The sequence below is a fragment of the Alligator mississippiensis genome, chromosome 3, assembly GCF_030867095.1.
Source record: "Alligator mississippiensis isolate rAllMis1 chromosome 3, rAllMis1, whole genome shotgun sequence".
Lineage (NCBI taxonomy): Eukaryota > Metazoa > Chordata > Crocodylia > Alligatoridae > Alligator > Alligator mississippiensis.
Window position 1 is genome coordinate 258,860,099 of NC_081826.1, and position 15,816 is coordinate 258,875,914.

The following is a 15,816-nucleotide window of genomic DNA, read 5'->3' on the forward strand; positions in this document are numbered from 1 at the left end:
AGGTGAATACAAGAAGTCAAAAGGAGCAAGATGTAAAATTTGAGGTGCGCTTGCCCACTGCAAGGCAGGTTGTTTTTCCTGACAGACATAAAACACTATAAAAACGCTTATGGGGGAAGAAATTGGCAGGAAAATCTGAATTTACTAATACTGGAAAAAACAAGTAATTGTACTACTAATACTACTATATATACTGCTGTCATTAGTAACCATGATGCCAGTTAGATTTAAAGGAACAATTCATTTTTAATACCCTCAGTTATTAAAATTGAGGAGTAGAGAAAATTCCTGTTTTCATTTTGCATATTTTGTGCTCTTGGTAATACCAAGCGTAATATTTCATTTTCTAGACTTGTTCACTGGTAGGATGCCCTTGCAGTTTCATGCACACCTTGGTAAAGAGAAGCTCATGAGCACACTGCCGCAGACCTTCCAAGAGTGTGTTGAGTACTGCCATTGTAAAAGCAGAGCTACTGCTCTTCCACAGTTCAACTGGGTGTTGCTGTGTGCTACTATTTTTCATCTAGATCGGCAATATGCTTGGCCCGTGGCTCTGAAGTTTAGCAGGGGCATGGACAGAACTGCTAAGTTTAGTCTAATCTGGCCACAGACAGCAGTCTGTCTGACCAAGCACAAGTACATGGCTGCAGACTGCTTAAAAATGGCCAATGGGGGTAAAATTTGAACCCCCATTGCACGAGGGTTCAGAGGAAGATGTTTCAAAACAGAGCATCTTCTGTAACTTGTGTCTACTGTCTGCACTGCCTCCCAGCCTGTTACTGTTTTCAGAATGGAAGGAGAGAAAGCACGTGGAGGGAGTTTGGTCTGGGTTTTTTTCAGCCCCTGCTGAAGGGTGGGGTGAATGTATTGGAGCCCCCCCACCTGGGGGGGGGGGCGGAGAGGCTCCTGTACACCTGGCCCTACCCTCTGGTGCCAGCTAGAGAACTCCTAGAACGAGCGCCTTCTGCTCCTCCCCATTCTGAAAACAGCACCGGCTGAGAGGGAGCAGGGGCTGTTGCTATGGGAAATCAGCTGTAGGCTGCAGCCTGCAACTAGATTCTCCTCCCCCCTGTAACCAACACTGAGCTTCTGTTTGGTCCAGGGGATCGCTGTAACTCAGAACACTTCCTGCAAAGCATTCTCAGTTACAGCAGAGAGCTGCACTTCTGTCTGCACCCCAGTTTATTACCTGTGGCTCATCCCAGAAAATGTTAGCAATTTATTGGATTGGGTTTTTTTGGATGCTTGCATTTTACTGTACAAAGTAGATCCACAACACTATACAACAGTGGGCCTATGTTGAGAATTTACCAAGATGTGCTACACTTTTTAAAAAAGTGATCAGTATTACTACAAGCCCTTCACAGTACTGTAAAATGGATAACAGTACCTACCACATTCAAGAATTTGTCTTAATTCTGTGGAGCTGCTTGACCCTTGAGTTCTGTACAAAGTGGAACACTCCAGACCTGAAAAACAGAATACATTGGAGATGTGACCCTCAAGTCCCTGTGCCTTACTATTTTTTTCTTCAATAGCTTTTTACAGTGTAATTTAGTGTGATTCTCCCACCCATCATTCTTCTGCTTTATGATAAACTATTGTGCATGACTGCCTGGATAGAGCAACTGCATACCATGCAGTATCCCACACCTGACATGTGCCTGAAAACTGCCAGGCCAGCAGAAGCTGTCAGCCAAGAAATACTAGAAATCCAGTCAGTCCCACCTGCCCCCACAACTCTCCCAGCACTGGCTTTAGAAGGCCAAGACCAGCAAAAGGAGACACGGACACCAGCCAAAGAAAAGGTTTGTCTGCACTGGAGCAGAGTTCAGCAGTGAGGGACACTCAGACCTCCACTGCCACTCCACATTCCTTTCCAGCTGAGAAGCAGATGGCCTTTAATGTCCTGGGAACTGCTGCTCCTTTGTACATGTGCCTTGCCTAAGTGTTATCATAACATGCAAAGAGAAAAAAAGGACAAAGGCATAAGGTGAAGACACATGCCCTTTGGGCTGCCACCCCAGGAACACAACTTAAACAGATGCAAGACCTATATATTCTGTGTTAAGGGGAAGGGTGCGGTTAAAAAAAAAAATCCTTGACAGAATAATTCCTTAGCTAACAAAAGGACTGTTTGGCAGCTATTTCACTGCTTCTACCCCTAGAACAAATAGGCATCTATGTATTTGCATATGCTTTTTTATGTGGTCATACACAAAGGAGCACATATGCAAAAGAGCAGCTCTTAAAGCTGTCAGGCAAAGGTGGTGTTGCTCTGTTTTCAACAGTTGCCCTATTTTAGCACCATTTCAATGGTGAATGAAGCAATCCCCATGTAGGTTTTGTGAAGAGCCTGTGAATCCCTCCAAATGAAAGATGCCATTATTAATCAAAGAGTGTTCTTCATATTAAAGATGCTGTCTGCTATTTCCTTAGTCCAGAGGAAAATATCCCACACGCAGGGATCCAGGCCACACCCAGGGATACAGGATGTATACCATTTAATGAGATGCATGTGGTCTCTTGAAAACAGTGGCTGCCTGTGCTAGTTACCACTAAACACTGGCTCTCCCTATTGGCATCCACCAGCACTCGTCCATCCATTAAGGCTGGTCACAGTCATGCCAACAAGAGAGTAGTCAGAGCCACCCACAAAACCTGTCTTTCTCTCCCACTCCCTAACTGCAAGACCAGTGGGTGAGCAGGAGGTAGTAGGCACTTAATTGCCATGCCACCCTAAAGAAAATGACATCAGAGGATGTGGATAATGATGCCAGGGATAAGGGAGACAGGAGACAGAGAAAGGGACACAGTGGGTTAGGCAAATAGGAGGAAGAAAGAGACGCAAAGGTGGGGATGCAGGTACTACAGAGAGTAAAAGGGGGAGAAATGGAAGGGGAAGGGCAGAAAAAAAAAAAAAATCAAAGCTCATAAAAAAAAATCCTTGCTGATTGAGCAAAGAGTAGCAATACAAAACTGGATCTTGAAGAGTAAAATAACTTCTACAGCTTAGCATACCAAGCAATTTTCCCTCTATCTTGGGACAGTATGTTGCTGCTATTGTTCTAGCAGTCAGTTCATTTTATACTTATGTATTTTACTGTTTTGCCAAAATCCCACTAATTTTTGGATAACAGCTAACTCTGTATTAGGTTGCCAAATGTCACTTGGTACAATCTATGACATTACCTTTATAACCTGAGTAACCTCTGTTGAGTAATACCAATAAAATAAGCCTTAGATTAGATTTACTTGAATGCCAATTGAGCAATGTGATATATAAGAAACCCTAGGAATGGGGATTCACAAACTCCACGCGTTATCTGGGAATCTTACATATATTATACAAGTAACTGAAACATTAGTAGACTATTCATGTTTCTTACCTCTCTTTTCGATAGCCTCCACTACCTTGATAAGGAACGATGGAGCCACTTCAGGGGGTGAAAACTGCTCGGTGAGATCTGGAAGTGCAAAAGCTATAAAAGAGAAAAAAAACTGGTAAGATGCAATTAAATGCAATTTCCATTTATGCAAGTCATGAGACATAATGTGACTAGTTAATTTTTAAACTTTAAGCAAATTCATTTTATCAGCTATAAAATTATATGCTGACATTTTGCTTATCAGTCCTGCATGCAAATTAGGTTGATATGCAATCCTTTGGAAAGCCATTTAAAAAAAATGCACATGCTATATACCAGATTTGAACAAACAACAGATATCCAGACATAATTAGCAAAATCCTAATAACTCCCTAGCTTGTTCAGTATTGTTTCCCTTTCCTTTTAACCATGGCTGCTGCAACAATGCAAGCACACACATTTTATGGCACTTTGCCTAAAGTATTTGGGTTTCAAAACTTTTTGAATGTCTATAGCTCCATTCTCTTAGACTGAATGATGGTTATGACCATAATAGCTACATAATAACTGTATTTTATAACATTTTCATTAAAAGAATTTCAATGGTTTACAAACAACTAATCAGTTTTCAATACTCTTGTTTGAAAAGTAATTAAACTAAAATTAACAAACTTAGAATTGATATTAGATACCCCAGGGATAAAAATAAATAATAAAGGAATGTTCTGGCTCTGTGATAAGAAGGATGACACAACCCTAAATGCCTTATTTTTGCCAAAAAAGTACTTTCACCAAAGTTTAACAACAGTCCTGTTTAATTCTTGGAAAGTAAGAATGTTTATGAGAAAATATTTTCACTATACAGCTGCCAGCAACATCTGGCATGATTGATGGATTATGATGGATAAAGCTGAATCAATCTCTGGACTGGAAGTTGGTATTTGCTTAGAATTAGCAATCGTAACTGGAGTAAATTCAATATGCACAAAAAGAAGACAATCCCAATCACTCAGATACATATACTGGTGCTTCAAAATAACTGATTTCTGAAAACATGAGTAAAATTATGAGCATATCTGACTTGGAGAAAACATTTAAGAAAAAAAAGTGAAAATTGGGGCTTCTTTATGAGGGACAAAAAACCATGGAAGGGGGACAGTTTATGCTGATAACTCACCCTGGTTCAGTGGTGAAAACACCAGTTAGAAATAAAAAAGGAATACATAACAGAAGTAAAAGCATTTGATATATAAATGAAAGCATGTGATATACACTGAAAGCAATGCAATGCAAAAAAATTGTGAAGGGAAGCTAAAGAGGATATATGTTCAATAAATATTGCTGTTCTGTATTTAGAAAGAAGAATGGTGAGGTACTCCTACAAGGATGATGGAATACTTTCCAGTCTATTTGAAGCTAAGGAGGGTGTTAGCAAATCTCGAAACTGATAAATATTTTTAGCACTGCTGTAGCTAAACGTGCTAATGCGATTCTTGGATTTACAAGCAGGGGAGTAGGATCAGACTTTATCCTTGTACAGGGCACTGGTGAGACCAACAGTGGAATACTACATACCATTCTTCTGTCCACATTTTAAAAAAAGATGTTGAGAAATTGGAGATGGAACAGCAAAGGACTCAAAAATAACTCAAGGAATAAAGAAAATGACTTACAGGGAGTATGAAGAAGCTCAATCATAAGATAGATAGTATATAATACCTTCAAGGGAAAAAATACAAGCAACTAAAAGTTTCTTTGTGGTCACTTAGCTGAAAAAGGTGTAATAAGAACCAGAGGCAGAAAGATGAAGCCAGGTATTTTCAATTTAGAAACAAGGCATCCATTTTTAACAATGAAAGTCAATTACCATTGGTACACAAACCAAGAGAAGTCGTAGATACTGTATTTTCTCACATACAACCCATACCTTTTTCCCCCAACATCAGACACTCAAAATTAGGTTGCAAGTATTAAGCAGGGAAGCTGATTTTCTGACTGGGATAGAAGCACCCAGCTTTGATTCCTGCTCCACAGTGCAGCAGCTGTGCTATTACTATTCAGTCAGCTGAGGGAGTCATTTGACTTAGGCTTTATACAGACATTATTGCTAGCAGTTTGGGGAGTTTGATCAGGTTAAAAAGGCGCCTATGATCTAAGGTAAATAGAGGTAGGGGGAGGAACAGGTGGGGCTAGTGGAGTCCACTGCGGGGATTAGCAAGGATAGTGGTATTTGCAGGGGAGTTGGTGAGGACTGGGATGGTTTGGTGAGGCTAGCAGGGTCTGAAGGGGGGAAGATGGGGAGTTAGTAGGACTGGAGAGCCTCTCCAATCTTGGCAATGCCCTTCCCCTCACTATCCCCAAATCACCCTGGATACTGCAAACCAGTCTGAGGGCCAGTTTTATTGGCATTCACTGGTCCCAGGAACCAGATTCAAGTAAGTTGGGGGGGGGAAGGGGGGGAAGTTTGGTGAGATTGGGCATGGCTCGCAGCTCTGCAAGGTCACAGGGCTCTATCTCCCTGGGGAACCAAGGGCTATTTTTAGCCTTTAGACCCATACCCCCACCTCCAGACAACCCCCCCCCCCCAGTGAACCAATTCCCCCTGATCCTGCCTAGCCTTCTCCCCACCCAAACTTACTTCCATTGGCTTCTAGCACTGGGAGCAGCTTACAGGTTCAGGAGGGATTGATGGGCATGGGGGAAGGAGGCAGGGGGCTGCTGACCATCTGGGGATGGTCCATCTGGGGGTGGGGGGCTAAAACCAGCCCGGTGCTGGGGGTGCAGGGAGTAATAAAAATGTAGCCTCAGGTCTTAGGCCAGCAGCTACGCTTCCCCAGCCCCAAGGCCATGCTTGGAATGTGTACAGAAGTTCAGTTAGACTGGTTTCACTGTAGCTGATCTTAATGCACCTCCAAGATATAATTAAATTAGATTGGGTTGGCCATATTTTGACCAATCTAACCTCCTTGTCCCAAAGGGCATCTGTGCAGTTTGCACCAAGATTGACTTAACTAGGGATCTAAGTGTAAGGTCTGCACACGGGTGAATTAAGTTAGATTGGGTAGCCATTTTTAATGTGATCTAACCTCCTTCTGACCTCCCAGAACATCTGTGCCTACCCTCAGTGGCTCATTGCTGTTCGTTCCATATGTGTTAATGATAGTCTTTCCTGCCTAATGATCTTGATGTTTAACTAATCAACTTTTTTTAGGGCAATTTTGCCGTCTGGTCCTAGTCCTTCTACTGTAGCTCTTTTTGAAATCATAGATCCACCCATGGAGACCAACAGCTGCAGTTTCAACTTCAGATTGGCAGGAACTGGATGGTGAGTCAGCTGATTAGGTTCTCTCTCTGCTCTCTGCAGCCATAATTCTGAGATTTTTTTTCCCTTCATTGTACCTTTCAAAAACAAGGCATGTATTATATTTCAGGGTGTGTGGTATGCAAAAATATATGGTATTCCATCTCTGCATGTCTTCAGACCAAGGGTGAACATTATTCTTTAAGAGATGCCTTAGCCAAACACAACTTATACTTTATACAAATATAAGTCACTGTGTCTAAAAGCAGGCTAAAATGTACTAGCATCCAAGGGCAAACTAGACTTCTTTGTATGAAACTTACTTACTTATCATAAAATATATTCATCCAATATAAGGCCAGAAGAGACTATTAGACAAAGATGTCAAATGACAGGCTTCTGCTAAGAACATACTGTATTCAAGATTTAATATTTCACCTGATGCTGGGACAGTGAAAGAGAATTCATTTAATCCAGGGGTGACTAAGATGTGGCTCAGGGGCTGCATCTGGCCTGCAGACCTGGGTCATGTGGCCTGTATGGCTCCCTACAAGTCTGGAAATTTGGTGCCATGGCAAGTGGTGGCAGCACTAATTGCCACATCTTCTGGAGCCATGGCAATTTATACTGCTACCATGCATCTTGCTGCCAAATTTCTGGACCCACAAGGAGTCCCATGGGCCAGATCTGGACCATGGAGCCAGGTCATCTGGCCCACAAGGCTGGAAGTTTGGTGGTGGGGAGAGTGACAGCTGCCACAGCTCTGGCAGCCATGGCAATTAATCCTCCTGTGGCCAGATCCCAGGTCCATAAGTCAGATGCACCATGGGCCCAAGATCCAGCCCACAGAGAAGGCTACTTCATGCTTTTTAACTGGTGGTGCGCGAGAGAAAGAGAATGGATGGATTTGTCAGTGTTAAAGGACATTCAAACAGAAGGTGCTGAAGCATGAACAGGGCAGCTCTATGTTCTAACCCATTGCAGCTTCTTTGGTTCATGCAAAAGAAAGAACTCCAGACAGCTACTCCATGGCAGTTTAACAGCCTGTGCTAGATACTATAACAATAGGTACATTACAACTGCCTACTTGGAAAAAATCTCTAAGGTGTCTGAGGAAAAGAAATGTCCTTCAAATCTGTTCTAGCTGGAATTTTATTTCTCTGAGTGAAAGTTGTAGACCAGGAAGACCAAAGCTAAAAACCAATCTAGCTGGTATGCTAGGAGAATGCCATGTCACAACAGGAAGCTGCTGTTCAGAAAAGCATCTCAGAATTGAAGGGCCATAAGTTTTGGACAAAGTTTCTTTCTATATTCAACCTCAGCTCTCTTGCTTTTGATCTACATTTTAAGAAGGAGATGTATAGCAACATATATAAGCATGAAGGAGGGGAGCAAAATTCAAATAAAATCCTCGGTCATGTTACTCTTTGGAGAACAGAAGCAAAGGTTTGCTCTAGAACAGAGGTTGTCAACTAGGGTCCCAGGGAGTATGCGGGGGTGGGTGGGGACAGAGCACTGCTACCTCACAGGAACAGAGGTGGGGCAAGAGCATGGCCACTGCTGCTCGCCTCCCCCAACCGTTCCCCTCTGCTTGGCATCTGGCCGCTTGACACCCCCCCGGGGTACTCTTATTAAAAAGGGGGCCACCAGGGGTACACTTATTTAAAAAGTTTGAAAACCCCTGCTCTAGAATCATTTCTCAAAAATCACCTGAAAAGATAAAATAGATAGAAGAAAAAAGTTGAAACCAATTTATGTCCATTTCTCGTCTAAAATAAAAGCAATACTGACCACTCTCCTCTGCCTCTTGCCTTGGGAAACAGTGCTGCCAACATTAATGCTGATTTTCAGTGGGACTGTGCTCCCAATTTTGAAAGTTCCACCAAAAATCTCAGATGCCTAAAGCTAACTAGTAAAATCCTAACCTTGTTCCTCCACACCCCCCCCCCCCACCCCCAACACACACACACTTCCCCTGCAAAGGTCTTAAGCTTCTGGAACTCTTACCATAATTGCCGGGAACTGTAAATGGTCAACACCCCTGTAAATGAGGGTACCTACAAGCCAGGCATTTTACTTGCATAACTTAAGGCAACCATGACTGAAAATATAAGTTTTGAATTTTATAATGCAAATGTAAAACTACCAATAATGCCCTTTCAAGACACCAACACAGTATTTCTAAAAGCACAAGACTAACTTACAAACTATTTGACCTCTCTACAAATCCTCTTTTTGAGATATTTAGTGGATTAATAAGGGTTAATGAAAAGGAAACAATCTTCTAGAGTTGGTTACATGTGCACATATATAAAATATATTCATTTAGAACAAACTTTATTTTTTTTTAAGTAAAACTTCCTGTATTTTTTCACCAAAAGAAAATAAAGTAAAGAATATTATATTGCATTATTATAGAGGGTATAGAAGATTTTAATTTCATTTCTGCAAAACATTGTATTACACCAGAGAAACTGAAAATAGTTCAAGTAAATACTGAAAATTGTTCAAGTGCTTTTGAAAATATCAATAATGCTACTCTAACTGCATGCACTATAAAATATTCCTGGATTCACAGATGTTTAAGCTTTGAAATCCACATTTCAGTACCAAGTATAAAATAGATTAGTTTTCTATCAAAATGCATACATATGGCAATTGTGAGACACTATGGTCATACTTTAATACCTTGTTAGAAAAGACTAGTGAGCAAAACTGATAAAACCAAATTTTGTGATAAGAGAAAGTTTTGGCATGTCACATTTCAATATATATATATATATATATATATATATATATATATATATATATATATTCTATAAATAAATACATATTTTTAACCAATTCTAGGATTTCCTAATCCCTGCTTTTACTTTCCTTATAAAATTCCCAAGAGTCTTATACCGTCATTCATACTTCATACTATAAACTTTCCACCCTTGGCACAAGACAGAAAATTATGGTCTTTTTAAGTTGAAAGACCTGAGGAAATATACGCCTGCCAGAATAAAGACTTTACAACATGCTCAGAACTAAATGCCAATTTATAACGTTTACACAGAAGGAAGCCAGGTTTCTTCATGGTGCCCTTCATTTTTTAAATGCTGACAGGAAATGGCAAGCACTGATCAAATATGACAAACTTTGGAAAAAGTTGGTATTTTGACTTCTCAAGCCAGAAAACAAGGTATAGTTAAAAAACCCTCCTGAATATCGATTTGATGTTTTAGAGCAAAGCACAGTATGCACACACAGACATCTACTGAGAACGGAAGAACACTTTTAAGCATAGCACTTCAGTCAAAACACAACAAATAAAAACCTACATGCAACCTGCATTTAGTACCTGATTTTAAAATTATCTGTTGTTTTGAAGACTGCTGTAGCACAGCACAGAGATTTGAAGAACTAAATCCACTTTTAATAATCTGAGCAACTTTGTAGATTCCTTTGCTACAATCCAAAATCAGTTTTTCGCTTAAATTAATCATTTTGCTTTGAATGAAACAAAATCTGTGATTTATATTTTTAATCCACTGTCTCCAAATTATCAAGGCTTTCAGGAGTTGTTATATTCTATTAGTGCTTTCTTTGCCAGTCATTAGGTCTGGGGATCAGTATGTATCCCAGATAGTAGAAAGGCTTCTCATGACACGTTGTAAATGCTGGATTTTCCACTAGCTCTATTTTTACCTTGTCACCATGATAACCAATCAAATCAGGCAGAAGTCAGGATTCCCTCCAATCTGAGAGCTCTTCTCTTTCACCAATACAGACAGGCCTGAACAGCACTAAAGCAACAGCAATGTGTGGGAGAGCATACCTTAATGTTTAAACGCTGCCAACATAGTTACAAAGTGCAAGATGAAACCAGCACACAGCTGCACCTTTCAGGGGAGTTCTCAGTAAAAAGAGATATTTAAGAGTTAGTACCTGGCAAGGACAAGTGGAAATTTAAAGCTGGAATATTGGCTCCACAATTTTCTGAGCCAAAGCTTTCATTACTGCTGGAAGAAACATGAAAGTGAATAGAAAAAAATTATAACTTAAAATGTAATAAGACACGCCATGGAAAAAAGGTTGATTTAAAAGTATTTTAGAGACCATACACTAATGATTGAATTTGGTGCCGAACCAAGACTAGCCACACATTCTTTTTCAGAGTTTAGAAATAAGTGTGCATAATTGCATATGCCTAAAAACCGCATACAATAATACCACAGTTGTATAAGTCTAGTATTTGATTGTAGGTCTTTTATTTTTATAAAGGGTTAAGTATGTGCACAGATATTCAATTCCTGCATGCAACTGAATCATTCAACATATGAATTGTATGTACCCATTCTTCTTGAAAATCATACTTCACACTCAAACATAAAAGTTCATCAGATGATGGATGCTAACATTAAATACAACTAATAAGCAAACTGAGACAATAATTCCAACAAGATGAGTCAACAAAATACTAGGAAATAATGAACACTAGGGCAATAAGAAAATTAGGCCTTTAACAGCCAGTACCTATACATCAATGACCTCAAAGAATATGGATAGTTACAGTATAACCTGTGATGTTGTATGGGCATTAAAATGAAGTGTCCATACTATTAGTTGAAAATTTATGGGAAATATAGCCTTTCCTAGTTGCTTCCAGTGTTGTTTTAGAAAAGAAATGGTTACATATTTGGTAGGGGAAGAAAAAAGGAATGTAAAAATAGTTTCTCTTTACCATCCATCTTCCCTGAAGTAGTTTCTAAATTGAAATCAGAATCCATAATAACTGAATTTAGATGGCTGTGAAGCAGGTTATGTAAAATTTAAAATAAACATGCAAATTAGAAACAAAGCTATCTCTGCACATCTGATATATGGTCTGCCTACCAAAGGCATTAAGGTAGCTTGCAAGACAGTTTATCAAAAGTAATTACTCTGATGTAAGGTAAGACAGTCCACATATTTGTACAAAAAATAACAGTGCCCAAGATACAGAAAGCACAAGACTCAAGAAGAGGGTGGTCCTTTGATGTATTTGGCATTCTCCATGCTATAGTCACAGTCCACCTAAGCCTAGGAGGCCCATCAGGCTAGTATGGCCAAGGCAGTGGTTCTCAACCTTGTAGACTCAAAGTACCACTTGGAAAATGCCAGCTCTTCACTATCACATACTTTTAACTATGGAAAAAATAAAAGAGCAATTCATCTGTTGCAAAGACCTCGGAAAGATCGCAACAGATTCAAGAATGTTTTAAACGCTATGAATTCCTATTTGAAATCTCTGTTTATCTACTGCAAATCACATGTAGGTATTTCAACCTCTATTAGTGACAATAGTGAGCAGGAACAGATGTCATCCTTAAAAAGATCTCATGGCACCCTGGCTGAGAATCACTGAGAAAAGGTGTGCTAGCTGCCATAACTAATGGCAAACAAGGAAGTGCCATTTACATCTACAAGCATGTATTTACAGATGGGTTAACTGGATGACAATCCTATCACAAATCTAAAGAAAGGGCTTGGATTTGCTTCTGGAGCCATAGTATAGCACTGCATCACTGCATACCTTCATGCTAACATAGAATCTACAATGCTTGGTGGGTGAGCTCTGTAATCACTTGATGAAGTCTTTCATTCAGACTATTAGTTGCCATTGCCCAGTGAGCCTGAACATTATCTGTTTTTTTTTAAATATGTACCATATTGAATTTTGGCAGAAGAGCAATACATGTTATTATCACAAAATTCACACGTTTTACTAAAATATCACTTCATAGCTCAATGTAGCTATTTCTTTTTATTTTTAGGAAGAAAAAATACAAAAGGACAGTCCCTTGTAGAAAGTTTGCAGTGAAATATTTTTAAATAACAATACCAAAAAAAATCTCCAATTTTTGTAAATTGCCAGATGGCACAGGCACCAAAAAACAATTTTCCCACCCCTTAGAAATGAAAGAACCCCCCTTAAGTGTTAATATCCTTAAGAAAGCAGAAAGCAAGGTTTCAAAAGGAAGATTACATGGAGATCTGACTCTTAGGTTCAAATTCCAGACCAGGACGGCATTGGCAAAAGAAGAATCTGGGATTACAAATAGCTACTCCAGTTAACTCTGAGAATTGAGAACTACAACCTTGCCTTGGCATTAACAATTTTAAAGATCTTAATGGCAAAAATCAAGCAAATGAGGTATCTATAGTCACCAATCTCTTGTAAAGAAAAGTTTTACCTGGATTATGGATAAAAAGAAAGAAAGTGGGGAGCAAGGGGAGAGAGACAAGGGGGAAGAATGGGTGAAGTCCATCATAAATTAATCAAGTACTATAGCTGCCAGTAAACTGTTTGGAAAAGTTGTGGGGGAAAAGCAGGCTAATTCCTTAAGACTCTCATTATCCAGGAGATTCGGCTAACTATATTTATGTCTACAAGAGTGCAAGTGCCATCCAGAACCACTGGAAACATGCATTTAACATTCTAGAGATTATTACGATGGAGTTAACGAACATTTTAGTCAAATGTTTTAAAAGGAAACACTGATCCTGGAAATAATGTGGTGGAGAGGACTCAAGCATCAGTGTCACATGTGATTATAGATGGCTTAATAAGGTTGGTACACTATATTTGTCTTTTTATTTTTTATCAAATGTTGTCATCTGGACAGTCTGTACTGCCACAGGCCACCACAAAAGTTCTGAGAGTGAGGGAGATCAGGGGAAATGAGGAAAGAAAAATGTCTCTAAAGTAAAGAAAGAAGCAAATTGGCCATCAAAGCCAAAAGACTTTGGATTAATGAAGTTTTTTGTTTGAACAGGGAGATGTCGCAAATGAGCTCAAAGCTATAAGCACTGCTGAAAAGAAAAAGTAGTAGAAGAATGTCTGCTTCTCTCCTTGCCTGAGAAAGATGCAACTGGGAACCTTGGGAAAGATGAAGCGGTGGCATAATTCACACCAGAAATGCCTTCAGTAACAGGCTGCAAACCAAATTTTTCATTTTAGTCAGCCACTGGCACAAATAAGTTATTAAGTTATGGATGATGATGATGATGACCTTGAAGACAGAATTATCAACTCCATTCAGACATTCCATATAGACATTACTGCAGAAGATTTTAGCCACAGTAAGTGATACATATGTGTATTAGCAAGACAATTGCTATAGCAGAATGTCAGCCCTCCTCTTCCTTTAAATGGAATGGCGAAAGCACCGAATGAACCAACAATGCCTTTCCTATGGCATCTCAATGACCCATTACTGGTCACGGATAAACAACATCCTATTAGTGCATAACTTGGATTTTAACCTTCTGAAAAAACCCATGCACAGAAATGCACAGAATAATAGTAAGAATTCTTTCAAGGACCAAAAAAGTTTGCTTGTTAAGAGGGATCATGGAAGTAAAGAGGGGAAACCCTTATTCACTTGAGCTTCTGAACTGTAATCAATCTATAATACTGCTCAAAAAGCTTAGTGAACTTCTGTAGAATCCTGTGAATAAGGTAGGAGTTTATAAAGGAAAGTGTAAAAATATTTTTGTATAAATATTGACAGAAAACTGTGCACATAGCTTTATAATGCATGTGATATTTAACACAATGTCACTATCTGGTTTTTTTCCAAGCATGTAAACACATGTACAATATGACCAAATTATTCACTCTAATCAACATAGTCTAGGAAAGACAGTAAAAACTGTCTGTTACTTCATTCACCATTGGCTATTCAAATTTATTGCAAACATACAGTCCCTATGTAAATTACTGCTGTAAATGTGCCAACTCAAATATTTTCCTAGAAATAGTTTTAGCAATACCAACAAAACTAAATGAGCAAAGATCTGCTTAATATCAGGCTTCAGATAAATGGAAGAAACTAATGCAGAAGATAATCTCTCCTGTAGCTGCATAAAAGATATTGCATAGCCGAGGGCAGATCTAGGATTTTGGAAAGCAAGGTGCAGATGGTGTGGAACATCATCACATATAACACAAGACATTTTTCTCCAGTTAAATTGAAACTAGAAGTGTTACTAATATGGTAGGGGGCTAGCACTATATTATTCAGTTTAACATCAAAGCAAAAAACAAATATAACTATTGGCATGTGCCTTAATTTGCTAGAGTATATAAAACAGTTTTAAAAAACAACAGGCTAGTCAAAAATAGTCAATGGGTATTGAATCATTTGTCCTGTAGTCATCATAGTTAAATGAAAATTTCTTACTCAGACTCATAAAATAAAATCTAGCCTTGAGCATTTTGACAGTGCCTCCAGTACTAACTTGTCAGTCATTTTTCCACCTGAGTTAGTATTACCAGAGATAAGGGTTTTAGGTAGAGCTAAAAACATCTGAAGGGCTGTAAAACACAAGAGAGACTACCAGAAATGGCTATTAGAACAAAACTGCAGAAGGGATAATCTGAATCGTGCAATATCAAGGTCATTAAAAAGGATAGAGGGTGGTTAACATCTCTGTAGAGAAGACAGATTAATAGGAATCAGGCAGATACGGAGCCATAAAGTCAATTGACTTCTTCACTCCTACCTGAGTAGAGATGCCACTGCCCCTTCCAGGAAGTTGGTTTTAAAGTTTGGGTGGAGCACAAATTAAAGGTAGGGAGGGGAGGAGGTTGCAACTGTACCTCCCCCCCCTCCCAGATCTGCCCCTGTGCACGGCTGTCTAAGGATATTTGGGTGAAGGGAAACAGGGGTAGGTGCAACTGTGAAATAATAAAGGAAGCAAAGCTTAGGGGAAAGTTTTCCATGAAAAATAATGTTATGGTATGGGCACATGAACAAATTAGTGGGAAGGAAGCTTAAGTATGAAAATAGAGTAAACCACTTTGCATTTACCGTGGGGTAAGAGCATGTGCATAGGCAGTTACTGAGGAGCAGACAAAGATTATATACTACAAACCAAGTTAGGGTGTGAAAGTATCTTCTTACAATGCATGTACCCATAGGGGCAGATCCAAAGGAACATACATGCTTCCAGGTTGAACACTATAGTGCCTAACTTTTAAATTACTAGCTCCCTGGAGTGGAATCCAGGCACTTAGGGCCAGATCTAGACATACAAATCTGGCACCTAAACTGAGACTTAAGCAAAAAAACCCCCCAAAACCCAACCAACAGCTTAGAAAACCTACATGACATG

General features: G+C 39.4%; 1 protein-coding gene across 4 annotated transcripts in view; it reads right to left on the reverse strand.

Moving 5' to 3' along the window:
* The window catches only part of PIK3R1 (phosphoinositide-3-kinase regulatory subunit 1), a 79,834-nt gene that overhangs the window by 24,506 nt on the left and 39,512 nt on the right, over window positions 1-15,816 (reverse strand). For all 4 annotated transcript variants that reach the window (XM_019496013.2, XM_019496014.2, XM_059725118.1 and 1 more), the window contains 2 exons: window positions 3,390-3,482; window positions 1,395-1,469 (listed from right to left, as the gene is read on the reverse strand). In XM_019496013.2, coding sequence (XP_019351558.1) covers window positions 1,395-1,469; window positions 3,390-3,482 — 168 coding nt within the window. The remainder of the gene's footprint in view (window positions 1-1,394; window positions 1,470-3,389; window positions 3,483-15,816) is intronic.